General features: G+C 41.7%; 1 protein-coding gene across 2 annotated transcripts in view; it reads left to right on the top strand.

Annotated features, from left to right (window-relative positions):
* INTS4 (integrator complex subunit 4) overlaps positions 1–20885 on the top strand; it is a 72436-nt gene that overhangs the window by 41154 nt on the left and 10397 nt on the right. Inside the window, exons 16-19 of one of the 2 annotated variants that reach the window (XM_036428534.2) lie at positions 7380–7473; positions 10335–10415; positions 14434–14564; positions 18306–18335. In XM_036428534.2, the coding sequence (XP_036284427.1) occupies positions 7380–7473; positions 10335–10415; positions 14434–14564; positions 18306–18335 (336 nt within the window). The remainder of the gene's footprint in view (positions 1–7379; positions 7474–10334; positions 10416–14433; positions 14565–18305; positions 18336–20885) is intronic. The other variant, XM_036428536.1, reaches the window with a different exon arrangement.

The raw sequence follows: 20885 nt of genomic DNA, 5'->3' as shown, positions 1-20885 counted from the left end.
ATGTACCACAGCTTTTTTATCCACTTGTCTATTGATGGGGCATTTGGGCTGCTTTCATATCTTGGGTAATGTAAATAATGCAATGAACATAGAGGTACATACATTCTTTTGAATAATTGTTTTGGGTTTCTTCAGATAAACCCCCAGAAATGGAATTACTGGATCATAAGGTAGTTCCATTTTTAAATTTTTGAGGACCCTCCATACTGCTTTTCACAGTGGCTGCACCAATCTGCATTCCCACCAATAGTGCATGAGGGTTTCCCTTTCTATACGTTCTTACTAACACTTGTTGTTTGTTGATTTATTGATGATAGCCATTCTGACAGGTATGAGGTAGTAACTCATTGTGCTTTTAATTTGCATTTTTCTGATGATTAGTGACAATGAGCAGTTTTTCATATGTCTATTGGCCATCTGTGTGCCCTCTTTGGAAAAGTGTTTATTCAGATCCTTTGCTTATTTTTTTAATTGGATTGATTGTTTTTATGCCCAGGTTGTGGGCTTAATCCCTGGTAGTGGGACATGTGGCCGGTCTTTGTTTCTCTCTCATGGATGTTTCTCTCTCTCACTCTCTTCCTTCCTCTTTAAAAAAAACAACAAAAAATGAGGGGTGGGGAGGCAGGCCTAGCTGGTTTGGTTCAGTGGATAGAGCTTCGGCCTACAAACTGAAAGGTCCTAGGTTCAATTCCAGTCAAGGGTAGGTGCCCAGGTTGTGGGCTCGATCCTCGGTGGGGGACTTGCAGGCAGCAGCGGATCCATGATTCTCTCATTGTGGATGTTTCTATTTCTCTCTCCCTCTTCCTTCACTGAAGTCAATAAAAACATATTTAAAAAAAAAAAGAGGTTCCCTACCCAGTGCTCAGCAAACACATTAGTCAACAGAGTCAAATATCAACAGTACAATGATTGAAATTGCTTTTGAGAGCTGAAAACTGACTTCTGCACACGGGCCACGAAGTTTCAATGACACTGTACGTGCATGCCCGCATGTGATATTTTATGCAAGAGCCACCCTCAAGGTGCCAAAGAGCCGTATGTGGCTCACAAGCCACATTTTGCCGACCACTGCCCTAACCAGTTTGGTTCAGTGGATAGAGTGACAGCTTGCAGACTCAAGGGTCCCAGGTTTGATTCTGGTCAAGGGCATGTACTTTGGTTGTGGGTACATACCTAGTGGAGAGTATGCAGGAGGCAGCTGATTGATGTTTCTCTCTCATCGATGTTTCTGGCTCTCTATATCTCTCCCTTTCTCTCTGTAAAAAAATTAATAAAATATATATTTTTAAAAAGAGTTGTATAAGTTCTATTATTGTCAAATATGTTCTTCCATTCACTGGGTGGTCTTTTAATTTTTGGAGAGTTTCCTTTGCTATGCAAAACTTTTTTAGTTTGATATAGTCCTGTTTGTTTATTTTTTTCTTACCCAAGGAAATATATCAGAAAAAATGGTGCTGCACAAAATGTTAGAGATTTTATTGCCTAACTTTTCTTCTAGGATTTTTGTGATTTTGAGTCTAACATTTAATTGTTTAATTCATATTGAGTTTGTTCTTGTATATGGTATAAGAAGGTAATCTAGTTTCATTTTTTTTTCACATATCTGTACAGTTTTCCCAACACTAATTATTGAATAAATTATCTTTACCCCATTGTATTTTCATGCCTCCATTGTGAAATATTAATTGACCATGAATGCGTGGGTTTATTTCTGGGCTATTTATTCTGTTCCATTGATCTGTATGTCTGTTTTTAATGCCAGAACCATGATGTTTTGATTACTGTTGCTTGCATATATTTTTATATCAGATAGCTGATTTATCCAACTTTGTTCTTTCTCTTTTTTTTTTTTTAAAGTATATTTTTTATTGACTTTTTATAGAGAGGAAGGGAGAGGAACAGAGAGCTAGAAACATCCACTGGGGATGTGCCCGCAACCAAGACACATAACCTTGACCGGAATCGAACCTGGGACCCTTCAGTCCACAGGCTCTATCCACTGATCCAAACCAGTGTCGACCCATTTTTAGTTTATTGAAGAAACTCCATACTGTTCTCCACAGTGGCTGCACCAATTTGCATTCCCACCAGCAGTGCACGCGGGTTGCTTTTTCTCCACATCCTCTCCAGCACTTGTTATTTGTTCATTTGTTGTTGATAGCCATTTTGACAGGTGTGAGGTACTCCTCATTGTTTTTTTTTTTTTTTAAATAAGTTTTTATTGTTCATATTATTATAAATGTTCCTCCCCCTCCCCCATTGCTCTCCTCCACCAGGTTCCCACCCCACCCTCTGGCCTTTCCCCACTCCCCATTGTCCTCATTCATAGGTGCACAGTTTATGTTCAGTCTCTTCCCACATCCCCCTCTCCCCTTTTCCCCAAGAATCGTCAGTTCACTCCCCTTCCATACCTCTGATTCTATTATATTCAACAGTTAATATTGTTCATCAGATTTTTTTTTTAATTTCCTTGGTTTTTAGATTCACTTGTTGATAGTTACGTATTTGTTGTTCATAATTTTTATCTTTATTTACTTTCTCTTCTGAAAGAACTCCCTTCAGCAATTCATATAATTCTGGTTTGGTGTTGATGAACTCCTTTAGCTTTTTTTTTATTAGTAAAGCTCTTTATCTGGCCTTCGATTCTGAGTGATAGCTTTGCTGGATAGATTATCTTTGGCTGTAGGTTCTTACTATTCATCACCTTGAATATTTCTTGCCATTTCCATCTGGCCTGCATGGTTTCTGTTGAGAAGTCAGCTGACAATCATATAGGTGCTCCTTTATAGGTAACTACCTGCTTTGCTCTTGCTGCTTTTAATATTCTCTCTTTGTCTTTTGCTCTTGGAATTTTAATAATGATGTGTCTCTGCGTGGTCCTCTTTAGATTCCTTTTGTTTGGAGTTCTGTGCACTTCCTGGACTTGTAAGTCTAATTCTTTCACCAGGTGGGGGAAGTTTTCTGTCACTATTTCTTTCAGTATGTTTTCAATATCTTGCTCTCTCTCATCTTCTGGGACCCCCATAATTCTGATGTTGGTTCGCTTGAAGTTGTCCCAGAGGTTTCTTACATTATCTTCAATTTTCTAGATTCTCTTGCCTTCTAGCTTCTGTGGAGGAGTGTCTTCTGGCTCTTTATGTTCCAAATCTTTGACTTGATTCTTGCAATCTTCCATTCTGTTTTTAGGACTCTGTATAATATTTTTTATTTCAGACAATGTATTCTTTATTTCTGTTGATCCCTTATCATTTCTTATTGATCCCTTATCATTTCTTGTTGATCCCTTATCATTTCTTGTTGATTCCTTATTAATTCTAGTTGATCTTTTTTTATATCCTCATAGGTCTTATCGATCTTTTCTAGGAAATTCTTGAAAAACCTTATAAGCGTAGCTTTGAACTCTATATCCAGTCGCTTTTTGTCCTCCATTTCTTTCGTTTGTGATCTATTTCGTTGTCGCATTTCGCAGCTACAGATGGGGCGGGGTTTCAGGGTGGAGCCTACAGCCTTGGCTTCTGAGAGCCCCGCCCTATGCGGTTCCTGGGTCTCAGGGTCCTTCAGTACTCGCTGCAAGTGCCTCTGAGAGAAAGGTGCCTTCGATTTTCGCCTGCTACCAGTCTATGCTCCCCCGCAATGAGCCCGGTATTGGGGTTCAGTTCAGTTGGAAATGGGGTTGGAGATGGCGTTCAGAGCAGTCTGGAGCCCCAGTCTCCTTCCCACCAGGGCAATCCCGTGGCACAGCCAACCGTCCCTTCTCTGTGCACAATGTGCGCACCGCCGGGACCTCCTTTCCCCGCTTCCCCGGGGCTCCGCCTTACAGCCCAGTTCCCTATGGATGAGCCTGGGTCCCCGGGGTCTGGCCTAGAACTGGGGTTCAATCTCCTTCCTGCTAGAGAACGCCAGCCAGGCACTCAGCCGCCCTCCTCTTCGGCTCCGTCCTCTCCGCACGGGGCGTGTGTCTCCGTACCTTAGGCTTTTACAGCTCCTCTGCTCTTCCTTCTGGTTTTCTCCTTGCTTCTCGTTGTAGAATTTCCAGTCAGTCGACTTTCCTATAGTTCTGGGTAATGTCCATTTTATATTTTAGTTGTATTTTATTGAAATTGTTGTGTGCGGCTGCAGCTAGGTGTTTACCTGGGCGCAGCCATCTTGGATTCCTCCCTCATTGTTGGCAACTTTGTTCTTTCTCAAGATTGCTATGGCTGTTTGGGGTCTTTTATGGTGCCCTGTAAATTATTGAAATATTTGTTCCTATTTGGATAGGAATTGTGTTGAATCTCTAGATTGCTTTGGGTAGTATGAGCATTTTATTATAATAATGTTAATTCTTATCCATGAACAAGTATTTTAATAGGCAAGAAATAAATGAAATGCAATATGATATGGTTGGGGAAAAAAACTTTTAGAGTTAGATCTGCGTTCATGGACTGTTTTTTTGTCACTAATTCTGCGACCTTGGGCAAACCACTTAACTCTGGCCTTCATTTTTCTTCTCAGTGAAATGATATTAATTGCAGTTCATATTGTGGATTACATGAGCTCAAATAAGTAAACTCCTAGTACAGTGCACAGAGGAGCTGCTCTTTGTAACCGTTTTCAATAAAGAGTTCTTAGGCTCCCGACCAATGTCTAAACTTGCTCTTAAAGATTGTGGGCATAAAGAGGTCCAGAGAGGAAGCACTGGGACATAGAGCATTTTGCCCAGGGCCAGCAAGTTTCCATTTTTGTTTGTTCAGTAGTTCAGATTTCCCATAGCTGGTTGGGTTGCATCTTGTTCTGTGCAATTCAGAACAGTTGCTACAGTGAAGAGTGGTAGAAAAACTTAACAATGGCGTCAGTCAGCTAATGTATAGTCAGCTGGGCAGTGTTCTCTGTAATTGTAACAGGAAGCAGAATCTTCATGGAGAAGAAATGGTTACGAAGTAGAATGATTCAGGGCTGTCTTTCGTAAGAGAGACTTTAGAGACGGGAAAAGGAGAGACCAGTTAGTCACCAAAATAAGCACTTTTCAAGTGTGATTAGTTGGTACAGGGTCTTGCCTTTTATTGTGCTGGATTCCCACAATGGGCAGGCTCTCCAGGATCAGCTCAAGCCACCAAAACTGACAAGCGGTGATATGTAAGCTATGGATCCCACTTTCCTCAATTACTTTTGGAAGAACTTACTTGGTGCCCCTTCCCAGAGCATCTGATCTGTGGTCTTAAGGTCTTAAGAGGCAGCATTAGCCATCAGAAAATTGCCTGAGATTTTAGAGCGGGGATTAGTCCGGTGGACAGTTTTGTACAAACTACTATGAATCGTAATATATTATGCCAGCCCTGAAACAGTTAACTTCCTTCATGACCCAAATCTTCATTTCTAACAATTACCATTTCTGTAGGAAATTTTTATATTTCCATTAAAAAATGAAGTAGCATTTTTTGAATTATTACTGAGGTGGATTGTTAGGGATTTGTTTCTCACACACACATACTCCTCCCCAAAAGAAAAGAAGAAAGAAAAGAAAAGCAATACCTTTTGTAAATGTTTAGGATATTACTAGAAAAATTCAAAAGAATTGGTAACAGTGGTTCCTCTGGAAAGGGCGTACTTGTTAGCAGTGCACAGGTATAGGAAGGTGGCTAATTTAATTGTATATCTCCTTTAGTAGCTCTTGAATTCTATATTCTACCAGTATAATTCTATAGCTAGATATGTATTATCTATTCCAAAAATTAAAAGTTTTAAATTAGTAATCTTAGCCCCCAATACAACTATTTTATCTGTGTGTAACTTTCTCTTTTCTTGTCTACAGGCAGATTTTTTCCCCCCTGGTGATACAAAAAATACTTGTCCATTGGAAAATAAACCATAATTAGGAGTAGGCACTAAAAAGCCCCTGAATACCTCTATTCAGAAAACCACTTTGCTGTATTTTTACCTATATATAGCTTTTAAATAGTTGAGATCATAGATCTTCTTACCATTTTATATTTTAATTAGTGGCCTGGTCCGCAAAATTCATGCATGGGGAGGGAGTACCTCAGCCTGGTTTGCACCCTCTCCGATTTGGGACCCCTCAGGGATATCTGACTGCCGGTTTAGGCCATTCCCTACTGACCTGATTGTGCCCCCAACTGCCCTCCCCCCACTGGCCTGATTGCCCCCAACTGTCCCCACTGCTGGCCTGCTTGCCCCCAACTGCCCCCCTGCATGACTGCTTGTTCCTAACTGCCCCCCTCTGCCAGCCTGATTGCCCTCAACTGCCCTCCCCTCCTGGCCTGATTGGCCCTGACCGCCTCTGCTTTGGTCCCACCACCATGGCTTTGTCTGGAAGTATGTCTGAAAGGTCTCCTGGTCTAGTTAGCATATTACCCTTTTATTAGTAGATGGCTATAAAGTATTTATTCTATTGACTGAATATACAGTAATGTTTAAAATTTCTCTTCCATTGAATATTTAACTATCCTGTTTCCCCGAAAATAAGACAGTTCTTATATTAATTTTTGCTCCCAAAGATGCGCTTGGTTTATTTTCAGGGGATGTCTTATTTTTCCATGAAGAAGAATACGGTACACATTTATTGTTAAATGAAAATAAAGGAAATTTATTACCTGTTTACAGTACGGTAGTACGGTAGTTGTCAACACAAACCAGACAAACTGTGAATTCTACAGTATCAATAATTTACTCATTTATTCATTGACAATCATGTCATCATCTTCTGGACATCATCATAACAATCCAATTTCTGAATTTCCTGGTGAATTTCTTGTGACTCCATTTCTTTCAGAATCAGTTGACCAAATCTCTCATGTTTAGCCTGGGGGGCCTTTTTTTGGGGGGTGCCTTATATTTCATTCAGAAGGAAACCTGTAAGTAGGTCTTATTTTCGGGGAAACACGGTAGTGACTGGGTTTTTACTATAATAATCCACATAATGATTATTATGAGGCATGGAGCATTTCATTTCTATTGAAGATTTTCTTTAGAATTACTTCTTAGCATAAAGCTACCGATCAAAATATATGACCATATGTGTGACTTTTATAACATAGTACAATTTCACTTTCCAAAGAATTGTATCAGATTAATCTACCGTGTTTCCCCGAAAATAAGACATCCTCTGAAAATAAAACCTAGCACATGGAAAGATAAGACATCCCCTGAAAATAAGACCTAGTGCAACTTTGGGAGAAAAAATTAATATAAGACACTGTCTTATTTTTGGGAAACAGGGTACTGTCCAGTGTGAATGAACCACTTCATTTTAACCACTCCAGCATTGGATGCCATTTTAAAATTTATTACCAGTTGTAAAATGGTAAAATGCTTTGACATGATTATTATATTGCGGTTACTATCCTTATCCTATGTTTGGCTTGTGGTTTTGTTTACTATAGGGATCTGCAAAGACTTGGAGAACTTCAGTCTGAATTGGCAGGAGTAGCTGACTTCTCTGCTGCCTATCTTCGGTGTCAACTTCTTCTCATCAAGGTTGGTTTGGACCCATTGTACTTGTGAGTGTGATGCTAAGAATACACTTTAACAGATCTGGAAAAGTTTGAGGCCATAATTGGAAAAATATATGGCCTTCTGCAGCCACTTAGCAATGGAGAATTACTGTATTCTGTGGTGTAATTGTATTTGGCTCTAATTAAATAATTGTTAACTCTAATAGAAATTTGAATTTTTAAAATTTGGTAGCATTCTTTCATCAGTATGTTATTAGATCAGATCAGGTACATAATCATTTTTTTAGAATCTCAAGGATTTTCGTTGTTTTTTTAATACTTTGATCAACAAAGAACTTATATGAACTTTTATTTTCATAAAATTTTAATTTCACTTCATCAAATTAAAATAAGTCAAAGGTTGATTTCATTGCTCTTAAAAAGGCTAACTTGCTGGCATTTCATATAAGGTATATATATTCTCACAAAATTTGTACTCAAGAAACTTTCAGTTGGCAGAATTGGAAACCAATTAAATGAGTTCAGTAACTTTCACCTTCAGCAGAATGCTGCTATAAATTTAGGCTTATGATTTAGGAGAGCCCTTTTTACTTTTTTTTTTTTAATATATTTTATTGATTTTTTACAGAGAGGAAGGGAGAGAGATAGAGTTAGAAACATCGATGTAAGAGAAACATCGATCAGCTGCCTTCTGCACACTCCCCACTGGGGATGTGCCCGCAACCAAGGTACATGCCCTTGCCGGGAATCGAACCTGGGACCCTTCAGTCCGCAGGCCGACACTCTATCCACTGAGTCAAACCGGTTTCGGCGAGCCCTTCTTATTTGATAAGCCTTTATCTTGGCTTCAGTTCCAAATGTTAGTCTTTAAAGAGATTAATGATATTTGTTTAAAGTCAAAACAAATGGGAAAGTTTCTTATTTCTCTCTGTTAGATGTGTGAGCTTAGGGTTTTGCAAGTTTGTATATATACGTGAATGTTGGTGTGTACACTGAAGTGCGTTGGGATTTAAACATCCCCTGTTGAGCAAGATAGAGTCTTTCAATTGTATACACTTATATAACCACCACCACAGTCAATATATAGCACATTTCCATTGTCCAAAAATGTTCCTTATGCCCCTTTGCAAAGTTGGTGGCTTTTCCAAGCTTTTATGAAACAGAACTAATAATAACTCAACCCAGGGAAGGACTGGTAACCAGCAATGAATGTGAATGCCCTCAGCCTAGAGTCCAGTGCATAGTGAGTGTCTTGTCACTGTTGGTCATTTTCCTTCTTCTGTGGCTTACTGTCTTCCCATGGGAATACAAGAAGGCCTTTGAAAAGAATCTACTTTTCTATAGTAAGAAATGAGAAGAGACTACTCCTAAAAAGAACACAGAACTGTGTTGTTTACTCAGTGTTACGGAGTGGCAGGGTAAGTAAGGGACCCAGACTTAGAACCCGAGCAGGCAGGTGTTTGGTAATTGGGGATGAGCTAACTCAGCTGTGGCACATCTACTCCTCAGTATATTCTGCAGCCAGTAATGATCATCATGAAGAATTATATACTAGTAACAGTAACACTAAATATGTACTGTTATGTAACAATAAAACATACAAAATTACTTCAGTTTTCTGACTACAACTATATAAAAATAAGAATTTGAGAAATGATTGGAAGCAAATATTCAAAAGCAATACCTCTGATAAGATAGTATGGGTTGGGTGATTTAAAGATTTCTATATCTCTAGTCTAGACCTATTTAATATGATGGTCACCAGGTACATGTGACTATTGAGCACTTGAAATGTTGCTTGTTCAAATTGAGATGAGCTGTAAGTGCAAAATTCACTCTGAATTTCTTAGACTTTGTGTGAAAAAAGCATGTAAGCTGTTTCAGTAATCTTTAAAAGATTGATGGCATAGCGAAAAGGTGTTATGTTGGTGATAAATACTGCATTAAATAAACTATATTATTAAAATTAATTTTACCTGTTCCTTTTTACTTTTAAAAATGTGACTACTAAAAAATATAAAATTACGTATGTGACTTGTTATGTGTTTCCATTAGACAGTGTTAGTCTAAGTTTTTTGTAATGTCATTGGATTATATCTAATTAAGAAGGACTGTGGAAATTAGAGACTATAGAAGAGATTTAGACAAGAGATGAGAGATGGGCCATATGGATGGATAGAAGAGAAGAGAGACAGAAGGTGACATTTGTGGCTTTACATGCTAGTTTTGAATAGAAAGCTTGAGCGAGGTTGTAAACTAGGAAAGCTGTGCTGGTAAGGTGATGGGGCTGTTCAAAGAGCAGTGACCGTGGGGCAAAGAAAAAAGAACCTCAGCCAAACAAGAAGGGTTTAGGCAGTCAGGGAACATTGGCTCTGGGAGCAAGAAGGGCCCAGAGCCTTGGAAGCTGGCTTGCCTAGACATTCTGGTGAGATCTTCATGGCTCCTGTACTCTGCTTGCAAGCATTGGGCCAGGACATAAGGCTTTTGGGCTAGAAATTGGATTGAATGGGGAGGAATTCAGTTTGCTCAAACCATTAGTTTCCTCTCTGTCCATAAGTAAGGCTGATTGGAATGCCTGGCCAGCATTGTTCAGTGGTTTAATGTCAACCTATGTATCAGGATATCAGGATTTGATTCCCAGTCAGGGCACATGCCTGGGTTGCAGACTCGATCCCCAGTAGTATAGGAGGCAGCCGATCAATGATTCTCTTTCATCATTGATGTTTCTATTTCTCTCCCTCTCCCTTCCCCTCTGAAAAATAAGACTGAAAGAAAGTCCTGATTATGATAAATTTTCAAAGCAAAATAAACATGCCAGACTCAAATGATATGCCAGTCTTTGTGATCTCTGTGTTTTTTTGTTTTCTCCTGGTTTGTGTGTAGGCCTTACAAGAAAAGCTGTGGAATGTGGCCGCCCCTTTGTATTTGAAGCAGAGTGATTTGGCCTCAGCAGCAGCAAAACAGGTAAGCTAATTAAGACCTTCTCCTCAATAGATCTCTGTCCAGGAATTATCTCATTCAAGTTAGAGCCAAAGGCTTTCACACTTTATCTTGGCTTTACAGATCTGATGTGGTCTCTGCAGTGTCAGCATGTAATGACAGAAGTTAGTGATAGAAGCAGCACACATAATTAGGGGTCACAGCACTGGCTTTAGAGTCCAGGGACAATCTAGACCCAGAAATGCCTCTAATTTGCTGGGTGATCTTGACCAAATTGCTTAACCTCCCTGGTTTTTTTCTCCTCTCTAAAATATGGCCATTCATCTGTTAAAAACATAAAAGGGGCTAAGACCAGTTTGGCTTAGTGGATAGAGTGTCGGCCTGCGGACTGAAAGGTACCAGGTTCGATTCCGGTCAAGGCCATGTACCTTGGTTGCGGGCACATCCCCAGTAGAGGGTGTGCAGGAGGCAGCTGGTCGATGTTTCTCCCTCATCAACGTTTTTAGCTCTCCATCCCTCTCCCTTCCTCTCTGTAAAAAAATCAATTAAAAATATTAAAAAACAAACAAACAAACAACAACAAAAACATAAAAGGGAAACGGAATGCCCAGACCTGTGCAGGATAATGACTGGAGACTAGTTGCCACGTTGGGTTTCCAGCCCTCCGTGAATGTGTCTGGACGCAGTGTGCGGTGCACCGTTCCTGGCACTGCCACTGCCCACAGGCAGGCCTGCTCTCATGCCCAGTGCTGCCTCACAGCTGGGCGCTCCCCAGCGTGCTGAGGAAGGTAGCCGTCAGCCATTAGCATCATCCGATCGTACTTGGGGGCCAGGTAGTGAGAGGGCCTCTTGCTTCCCCATGACTAGCAGGGGGACGTTTCTAGTGCCTGAGAGAGCCAGCCAGGCCCAAGTCTGTCAGCGCGAGAAGTGCTGTTCCCTCTGCTGAGAGGTGCACATGTCTCTGTAAATTCTCTCCGAGGACCCCAGCTTGCCTGTCAAGAAGCAAAAAATAAAACAAAAAAACACAGTTCCCTAAGCTCTGAAGTGCCTTGATGGTGATGTGTTGGTCCAAGTCTAATGACTAACAGTGCTCTCTGTGTCACCTTTCACAAGTGTCATGCTGCAGCGTGTCTTGAACTCTAGAAAGCCGCTCCCTCGGCCACTGATGTGGTAACTTGATATAAACAGCTGAGACTAGGCAGGTGCCAGAATAGCTCTGAACACAGAGGTAGAGCGGAGCCTGGGCAGATCTGGCTGTGCAGTAATTAAAAGCCTGTGCTAGTTCCTCCTGCAGTGGACTCACTGATAGTGGGGTCAGAGGGTAGTCGGGTGCCAGGGCAGTGAGCCCTCCCGCCTGCCCACCAGCTCCTGGCGACGGGGCTACCCAGTGCGGGTTGTTGGAGCCCATGTTAGCCAGTCCTTATAGGGTGCTGTTCTGGGTCATAGTTTCAGGGTGCCCTCCAGCACTGGTGGGAGCACCGGGGCGTCGGGCCTCCCTGACTTGCTCCCCACATCCGCAGCAGCTGCGCTTCGTTTTCGGTGTCAGGTCTGGAAGCTCAGGGCCGCGCTCGCACCCGTTGTTCTTTGCCAGCAGCTCTGCCTGCGCCGTGTCCCATGCATCCCGTGGGTGTGTAGCCGGCCCTGCCGAGCTCTGGGCCGTGTGGCCAGACTGCTGCCCTGCTGGCACTCACTGGGGATAGCTCCCTGGGTCACTGTGGTCATGGAAACAATCAGACCAACTTGGAGCGATTGGGTAGGCGTGCTTTCCTGTGTCCCTTGTACCTGCTTAATTCTACCCGCACTGAGCCCAGCACGATGGGTCAGCTTTTCCTGCCCCTCTAGGGGGTCTGTGTGTAATCGTTAAGTTCGGTTCCTCCCATGGCATGTGTTTCCACGAAGAGAATCTGTAATGGAAGTAAAGACCACCTCCTACCAGTGTCTGGCTTTGGTCTGCATTAAACGTCTAACCTCTGTTCATGGGAAACCAGTGGGATGTCTGCTTTCCGTGCTTCCTCCATCCACCAGGGACGCAGGCAGCCTGAGTGGTTATGAAAATAAAGGAATTAACATGTCAATAATAATAATAATAATAAAATATAGCCATTCAGTGAGATATTTCTAAGATTCTTTTGTGTTCTAAAATATTATCAGTTAGTATTTCAGATATACTAAAATCCAATAAAAACTATCATGAGTCTTTTATCTGAAAAAGAAGGTGAACTCATTTTCAGGTTATTTATATTTTTAGCCTGTACCATCTTTGAATGTTAAAAGGTTCTTATGTTTCTCCTCCGTTCATTAAGTAGTATTTCATTTTATTTGCTTTGAGTATATTTCTTTCTAGCTTTGAGCAATTTTCCTTCATTATTAGGTATTGGAATTTGGTGAACTCTTCTGGATAGTGAACTGTACATAACTGAGTAATTGTGACCAATTAGAAAGCTACATTACAATTCACTAAATAATTTCAAGTTTATTTTAATTAAGCTTCACAATAATCTCATTAGACAGGAATGAGTATTAAACTCATTTTATGGGGGAAAAAGTTAAGGCTCAGCAAGGTTAAATTCATAGAGCTATAGGTAATAGTCGGGGTTTTGAGCCCAGAGCCTCTGACACCCAGAGTCCATTTTCTTTCTACTACTCTTATTCTAGACTCCCTCTAGTCTGATCTAGACTTCCTCTCAAACCTGCTATACAGCTTATTGTAGGGGAGTAGAACTTAATGATTAGAGTGCCAGAATAGACCATGGTGGGAGGGAGGGGACCAGGGAGCGGGAATCTGGAATAAAGAGGGGGAAATAATTATAATTTTGTATACCAGATACTGCGTTAAGGTCTTTCCATGCCCCATTTAATCCTTTACATTTTATAATATTGGTCCTATTTCTTCCCTACGTACAGATAGGGAAACTGATGTTTAAGAAATTAAACATCTTGTCTTCCTTTTAGTCATAGGCGAGCCTGGAGTCATTTTTCTGATCCCAAAACCTACAAAGGAAGGTGAGCACAGAAGGGGAAGAGAAGCATCATTTGGGTGGAAGTAGCTGGTTTGGCTAGAATGGAGCAAGAGTTTAAGATGCATTGGGCCTGAGCTGAGGTCGTAGATGTTGTTTGCTGCACTTATCCCAAACTCCATGCCTGTAGGACAGTTTGTCTGGATGACTAACAGGTAGTTCATGGTTCTTGATGCTAAATTCTTGAGAGCTTTTCTTGGGGATTGGGTTTTCATGGGTTTTCAAAATATATTCATTTTGCCTCACCGCACAGTGAGTTTGGCTTTAAGGTAACAAATAGCGCTTTATAATTTTATCTATGTTTAAACTTTCATATCTTCACATCATCAACCAAGATGATTTTATTACCAGAACAGTCTTTTGTTTTTCAATTGAAAAATTTAGAAGACATACTATACAGTTCTCTCAACACATTAATTTCTCTCAAATTATGTTAATTTCTCTCAACATAGACACTTAAAAATGTCAGTTCAGAATTAAAATATAGGTATTAAAAAAAACACCCTCAGTTTAGAGATTCACCTGCAATTCTTTGCTGTTCTCAAGGAAGACTTGATAGAGTGTGTGTATGTGTGTGTGTGTGTGTGTGTGTGTGTGTTAATTCTCACCCAAGGATATTTTTCCATTGATTTTTAGAGTGGAAGAGAGAGGGAAAGACAGAAACATCGATGTGAGAGAAACACATTGATTGGTTGCCTCCTGCACAAACTCCGTGTGTGTGTGTGTGTGTGTGTGTGTGTGTTAATCCTCACCCAAGGATATTTTTCCATTGATTTTTAGAGTGGAAGAGAGAGGGAAAGACAGAAACATCGATGTGAGAGAAACACATTGATTGGTTGCCTCCTGCACAAACTCCGACCAGGGCCCAGGCCCAGGAGGAGTTTGCAAACAAGGTACATGCACTTGATCTGAATCAAACTGTAACCCTTCCGTCTGCAGGCTGATGCTCTATCTATCCACTGAGCCAAACCAGGTAGTACAAGACTTGATATTTTCACTGATCATTAACTACCTTTTCTTTATAGATCATGGAAGAGACCTACAAAATGGAGTTCATGTACAGTGGTGTGGAGAATAAGCAGGTGGTGATTATACATCACATGAGGCTGCAGGCCAAAGCCTTGCAACTTATAGTAACAGCACGAACTACTCGAGGGTAAGATGTGCACCTAGCCCAAAGCGGTGGTTCGATCCTTTCAAAGACATTCAGAGATCTCACCATAGTTAATGATAAGTGAAATGATATTTAGGAAAGATTAGCTAAGGAATATTAATACAATTTTTCAGATATCCCAAGTTTTGTTCTCAGATTAGATTAGATCCCTGGAAAAACCTTTATTGCCTACAGCACAACATAGGACTTCATCTGGAAATATTTATATCATCCTTGATAGATTTCTTTTTGTTTGTTTGTTTTGATAATCTTCAACCAAGGATATTTTCCCATTGATTTTTAGAGAGAGGGGAAGGGAGAGACAGACAGAGAGAAATGTCAATATGATGTTTCTGCACGTAACGTCCCCTGACTGGGGCTGGGAATTGAGCCTGCAACTGCAATATATGCTCCTGGCCGGAATTGAACCCAGGACCCTTCAGTCCGCAGGCTGACACTCTACCCACTGAGGCTTGATAGATTTCTTTTAAAATTTAGTACCAGGAACCATTCTTTCCTCTTCTAAAGGGACTAGTAAATTCTCTCCAAGGCAGTCAATTCCTGACCTCTCCACTTATTAGTTGTTTGATTACAGTCAGAGTTTTAAACTGTTGGCTCGTTTCTTTGTCTGTAAAATGAGAATGATGACAGCATCTATCTCATGGGGGTTCTATGAAGAATGAATTGGAGCCCAGCTGGCATAGCTCAGTGGTTGAGCGTTGACCTGTGAACAATTTGATTCCAGGTCAGGGCACATACTTGGGTTGGTGGCTCTGTCCCCATTGTAGGGTGTGCAAGAGGCAGCCAATGATTCTCTTTCATCATTGTCTAGAGATCAGGTACATGAAATTCGTGCATGGCAGGGGGATTCCCCCTCAACCCAGCCTGGACCCTCTCCAATCAGGACCCCTCAGGGGATGTCCAACTGCCAGTTTCAGCCTGATCACTGGGATTGAGCTGAAACTGGCAGTTGGACATCCCTCACAATGTGCGACTGCTGGCTCCTAACTGCTCACTTGCCTGCCTGCCTACCTGATTGCCCCTATCTGCCACCCCCCTCCCCCCATGCCAGCCTAATCACCCCTACTACCTCTGCCTGCCAGTCTGATTTCCCCTAACTGCCCCCTCCCTGCCAGCTTGTCACCCCCACCTGCGTCCCCTGCCAGCCTGGTCCCTCCCCCCAACTGCCCTCCCCTGCAGGCCTGGTCACTTCCAACTGCCCTTCCCTGCAGGCCTGGTCACTCGCAACTGTCCTCCCCTGCAGGCCTGGTTGCTCCCAACTGCCCTCCCCTGCCAGCCTGGTCTCCTCTAACTGCCCTCCCCTGCCGGCCTGGTCGCCCCTGTCTTCCCCTACAGAGCCCCCCTTCCTCCCCCAAACTGCCCTTCCCTGCAGGCCTGATTGCCCTCAATTGCCCTCCCATGCTGGCCTGATTGCCCACAATTGCCCTCCCCTGCTGGCCTGATCACCCACAACTGCCCTCCCCTGCTGGCCCTCTGTGGCAGCCATCTTGTGTGTTAGAGTGATGGTCAATTTGCATATTACCTCTTTATTATATAGGATTGATTTTTATTTATTTATTTTTATTTATTTTTACAGAGAAGAAGGGAGAGGGATAGAGAGTTAAAAACATCCATGAGAGAGAAATACTAATCAGCTGCCTCCTGCACACTCCATACTGGGGATGTGCCCACAAGCAAGGTATATGTCCTTGACTGGAATTGAATCTGGGATCCTTCAGTCTGCAGGCCAATGTCCTATCCAGTGAGCCAAACCAGTTAGGGTCTATTTTTCTTAATTAATTTTTGTGGATTAATTATTTTCTTTGTTTTCTTCTTCTTCTTCCAGGGGTTTAAAAATTCTGTGCCCTAACTATAACCTAAGTGAAAGGCAGAACATAGTGCTTAAGAGGGCTATGGTACCTTACTGAATGGGTTCAGATATTGACTGCACCACTTGCAAACGTAGTAACCTTGGGTAAATTACATAAAACTGTGCCTCACTTTGTTCCTCTGATAAATTAGACTGGGAAATAATAGTACTTGCCTCTCTCTCAGAGGGTTATTATAAGGATTATTGAATTTTATATATAAAGCCCTTAAATACTTCCTATACATTCAGAGTAAACCCTGATAAAAGCTCATATTAATTGTATAAATACTATTTTCACTATTATATCTTTAATAAATCTATTGAACTTATACTTATTGGCATAAAACAAATAGAACTTATGAGCACCTCTATCAAGATCATCTCAAACCAAAATGAAAGTTTTAGTGTGCTTTTATTGTTTCATACTATTTAATTTGGAATTTGGTTTCAGCTTATTATGCTTTTACTAGTGGCCTGGTGCACATATTCATGAATGTTGAAAGGGAATTACTTAGAAGGCAGCTGGTGGGGCAGGACTGGCTGAGATGGGCCAGACACATCCTGGAGCCAACCTCCCACAGTCCCTCCCCGGCTAGCCACACCTGGGGTGGTGCCATGGCTCACAGGGTGTCTGCGGAGTGAGGGGGGTCCCTCTGGCAGGTGGGGTCCCTTGGCCTGGCCTGTGGGAATCGGACCGAAATCGTCTTGCGAACATTCCCCAAGGGGTCCCAGTGTGCAAAAGGTTCAAAGTTGCTGTCATACTGGGTGTGGAACACAAATGCAAGGGTGCAGTAAACCAGATTCGGGCCGAAAGTGCCCCAGGAACAACATAGCCCACAAACAAAGGTGGAATAGCGGGCCCCTGGGAGGAGTTGGGTTCCCTCCTCCCTGGTTTCCTGGAGGTCACCCAAGAACTGCAACTGCCAAGTCGCTGCAGATCGACAGCTCCTGCATTGATCATCTGCTCCTTGGTGGTCAGTGTGCATCATAGCTACTGGCCAGACAGACACTTGGCATATTAGCCTTTTATATATATATAGATACTGTAGCTCTTATTTTAAGGATTCTTTCTTAAAATATGCATTAATTTTTATATATAAATTATCAAGATTATTCACCCCAATTTGCCCTTCACTGTTCTTTTTGTATCACATTTGACTTGGAACACATTTTCTAGTAGTGTTTTTCAGAGTAAGTATATAAGTAGTATACTCAGTAAGATGTTGCATTTCTGAAACTGCTTTTCTTTGCTCTCATATATAAACTAGAGGCCCGGTACATGAAAATTCGTGCATTTGGGGTGGGGAGAAGGGGTCCCTCAGCCCAGCCTGTGCCCTCTCATAGTCCAGCACCCCTCAGGAGATGTCCACCTGCTGGCTTAGGCCCGCTCTCCAGGGGATCAGGACTAAGCTGGCAGTCAGATATCCCTCTGGCAGCCAGGGAGCCCTCAGGGGATATCTGACTGCAGCTTAGGCTGAGAGCGGGCCTAAGCCGCAGTCGGACATCCTTAATACTGCAGAGGCCACCACTGCTGCACTCTCAGCTGTCAACCCGGCTCATGGCTGAGTGGAGGTCCCCCCGTGGGAGCGCACCAACCACCAGGGGGCAGCTTCTGCATTGAGCATGTGCCACCTGATGGCCAGTGTGCATCCTAGCGACTGGTCGTTCCTAGTCATTCTACCATTAGGGTCAATTTGCATGATACCCTTTTATTATATAGGATGGAATTCTTTCAGAACTCTGTAAATATTGATTGTTGCCTTTTAGTATTTAATGTGGCAGCCAGGATGTCTAATGTCAGTCTGATTCTCTTTCCTTTGTAGGAAGCTTAATTTTCCTGTCTCAACGCTGTAAACTTTTCTTTTTCTCTTTAGAATTCAGAAATTTCACCAGGATATGTCTCGGTATGTGATTCTTTTCAGTATTCTTACTGACCTTTATTGGGACTTAGAAGTCTCAACCCTGTTTTTAGATCAGGGTTTTCACCCCATCCATTATTTCTTTAATTATTGCTTTTTCCATCCAATCCAGCCTCATACTGGATGTTGCATCTTCTGGATCTATTTTCCTGTATTTTATCTTTCTTTCATATTTTTTGTTTGCTTTACTCTATATTCTGAGTAAATTGCTCACTATGCTTTTTTAATTTACCATTTCAGTTATCATCATTTTTCCTTCTAGTATTCTTTTCCTATTGGTTTCTTTATTGCAGTAGTCCTCCCTTATCTGCAGGGAATACGATCTAGGACCCCCAGTGGGTATCTAAAACCATAGATAGTATTGAACCTGACATACACTATGTTTTCTCCCATACATACATTCCTTTTCACTTAAGCACTGTACAACTTCTTTTTGGCATATTCACATTGCAGCATCACTGCTCTTGTGCTTTGGGGTCACTTAAATAAAATAAAAATTACTTGAACATAAGCATTGTGCTCAGATGGCCACTAAGTGGCAAATGAGTGCATAGCATATACGGTGTGGGTACGCTGGACGGAGGGGTGATTCGTGCTGCTGGTGAGATGGTGTGAGGTTTTATCATGCTGCCCAGAGTGGTATGGATCGTGACATTTATGAATTGTTTATTTCTGGAATTTTCCATTTGATATTTTCAGACTACTGTTGTCCACAGCTAATTGAAACTGTAGAAAATGAAAATGTGGATAAGGAGGGTTGCTGAACTGGTTATTTGCAAGTGTGCGCTTTATTCTCTTTGCCTTTTTTTTTTGTAGCAGTTTCTCTTGGTTTATTAATGCAGTATACCTTCAGATTTCCTCTTAAATTTCACAATGGTTACTTATTCAAAATTTTTTTTAAAGGTTTCTGTGTTTTCTTTCCTGACTTCATCTCACTGAGGTCTGCTTGATCTCCTTTTCAGCTCCTAATTATCCTCATAACATTTAATAATTTTTCATTGTCTTTGCATACTTATACATGAAAGTCTAGACTAGTTTAAGTTGTTAATTGGTGTAGGCTTTCCCAACAGTTGTAAATCAATGTCCGGCACCCTGAATGGGCCTCACTCTTCCACTGCTTTCCTTTCTCACATCAAGGAAAATGTAGGAGTTCAGAAATTTCACCAGGATATGGCTTGGTATGTGTTCCTTTTCAGTATTCTAAGTAGTAGATGCCCACTTTATTTTATTTTTATTAATCCTCACCTCAAGATACTTTTTCATTGACTTTTTAGAGAGAGTGGAAGGGAGAGATAGGTACAGAGAAAGAGACACATCGATTGGTTGCTTCCTGCACCCACCCTGACCAGGGCTGGGGATTGAGTCTGCAACTGAAGTATGTGCTCTTGACCTGAATCAAACCCAGGACCCTTCAGTCCTCAGGCCAACAGTCTATTCACTGAACCAAACCAGCTAGGGTGAGGCCCACCTTATGTAGTATGTAGGTTAACCTACCTGTCTGTTTTGGGGAAAGTTTCTAAACCTTTGTTTTTTCCTGCTTGTAAGCTCTTCTAGCTGGTTTTATAGAAGTAGGCCAGAAAATGGCCCTGCTTAGCTAGAATTCTGCCATCCTCCCTTTCTCACCTGGAGGTCTTTGGGGGGTTAACCTATCAATTTCACTTCCACTCTGGTAGTTCAGCAGACTTAAGGTTTCAAGTTCTACCTGTTTAGGAAACAATTTAAATGAATGTTGCTTGTAGAGTAAGTTTCCCATTTGCCATTTCTCATTTATTCATTCATTCATTCATTCAACAAATATTTATTGAATAACTGCTTATGTCAGGAAACATATCATGGAACTTACATTTTAGTAGAAAGACTGAAGTAACAAAACCTTTCCCCCTTATTGCATGAGAATTTGACCGTTGGTTAACTTTCTAGGTCTGTTCCCTGGATACCTGGTAGTGTCAACTATATTACTAGATAACACTGTTATGGGAAAAATGATCTCTGAGAAAATTGCATGTAGACTAGAAGGAACAATAATGATGTAGACCCCATAGCTTTGGGCTTCATTGAGTACAGCGATTCTTGTAACTGAGCACACTCCTAATGGGGACCCAGGAAGGAATTCCTATCGGTTCTTCCATAGTGTGTGGGATGTTAGCACCTGTGGAGCATTAGGCTTCTAAGCCAGGATGGTCTCCACACTTGCCTGATATAGATCTCATTTTGCACTCAACCTGGCAGCTGCAGAGTCAAAGTTCCCAGCAGCTCTGTGGGCTGCTGAGTGTATTGCTGCAAGGACTCCCACGAGGAGGACCATGACACACACCGCCTGCACGCTGTGCTCCTGCGCTGTATTCTTAGTGAGTCTGGTGCCAGGGGTGGCCTGTGAGAGTCTTTGATTTTGAATGTCATTGAGCCTAATGGGCACTGCAGTGTTTTAGTTGGATCTTGTGATCCTGGCATATATTCCCCCTAGGTCCATTAGCAGGCCTGTATTCTCTTAGAGATAAATTTTTATAGTGTTAAATTTTTATATGCTCATTCTCC

The sequence above is a fragment of the Pipistrellus kuhlii genome, unplaced genomic scaffold, assembly GCF_014108245.1.
Source record: "Pipistrellus kuhlii isolate mPipKuh1 unplaced genomic scaffold, mPipKuh1.p scaffold_m20_p_9, whole genome shotgun sequence".
NCBI classification, from domain to species: Eukaryota; Metazoa; Chordata; class Mammalia; order Chiroptera; family Vespertilionidae; genus Pipistrellus; species Pipistrellus kuhlii.
Note: the sequence above shows the minus strand (reverse complement) of the source record. Positions and strands in the feature narration are given on the sequence as shown.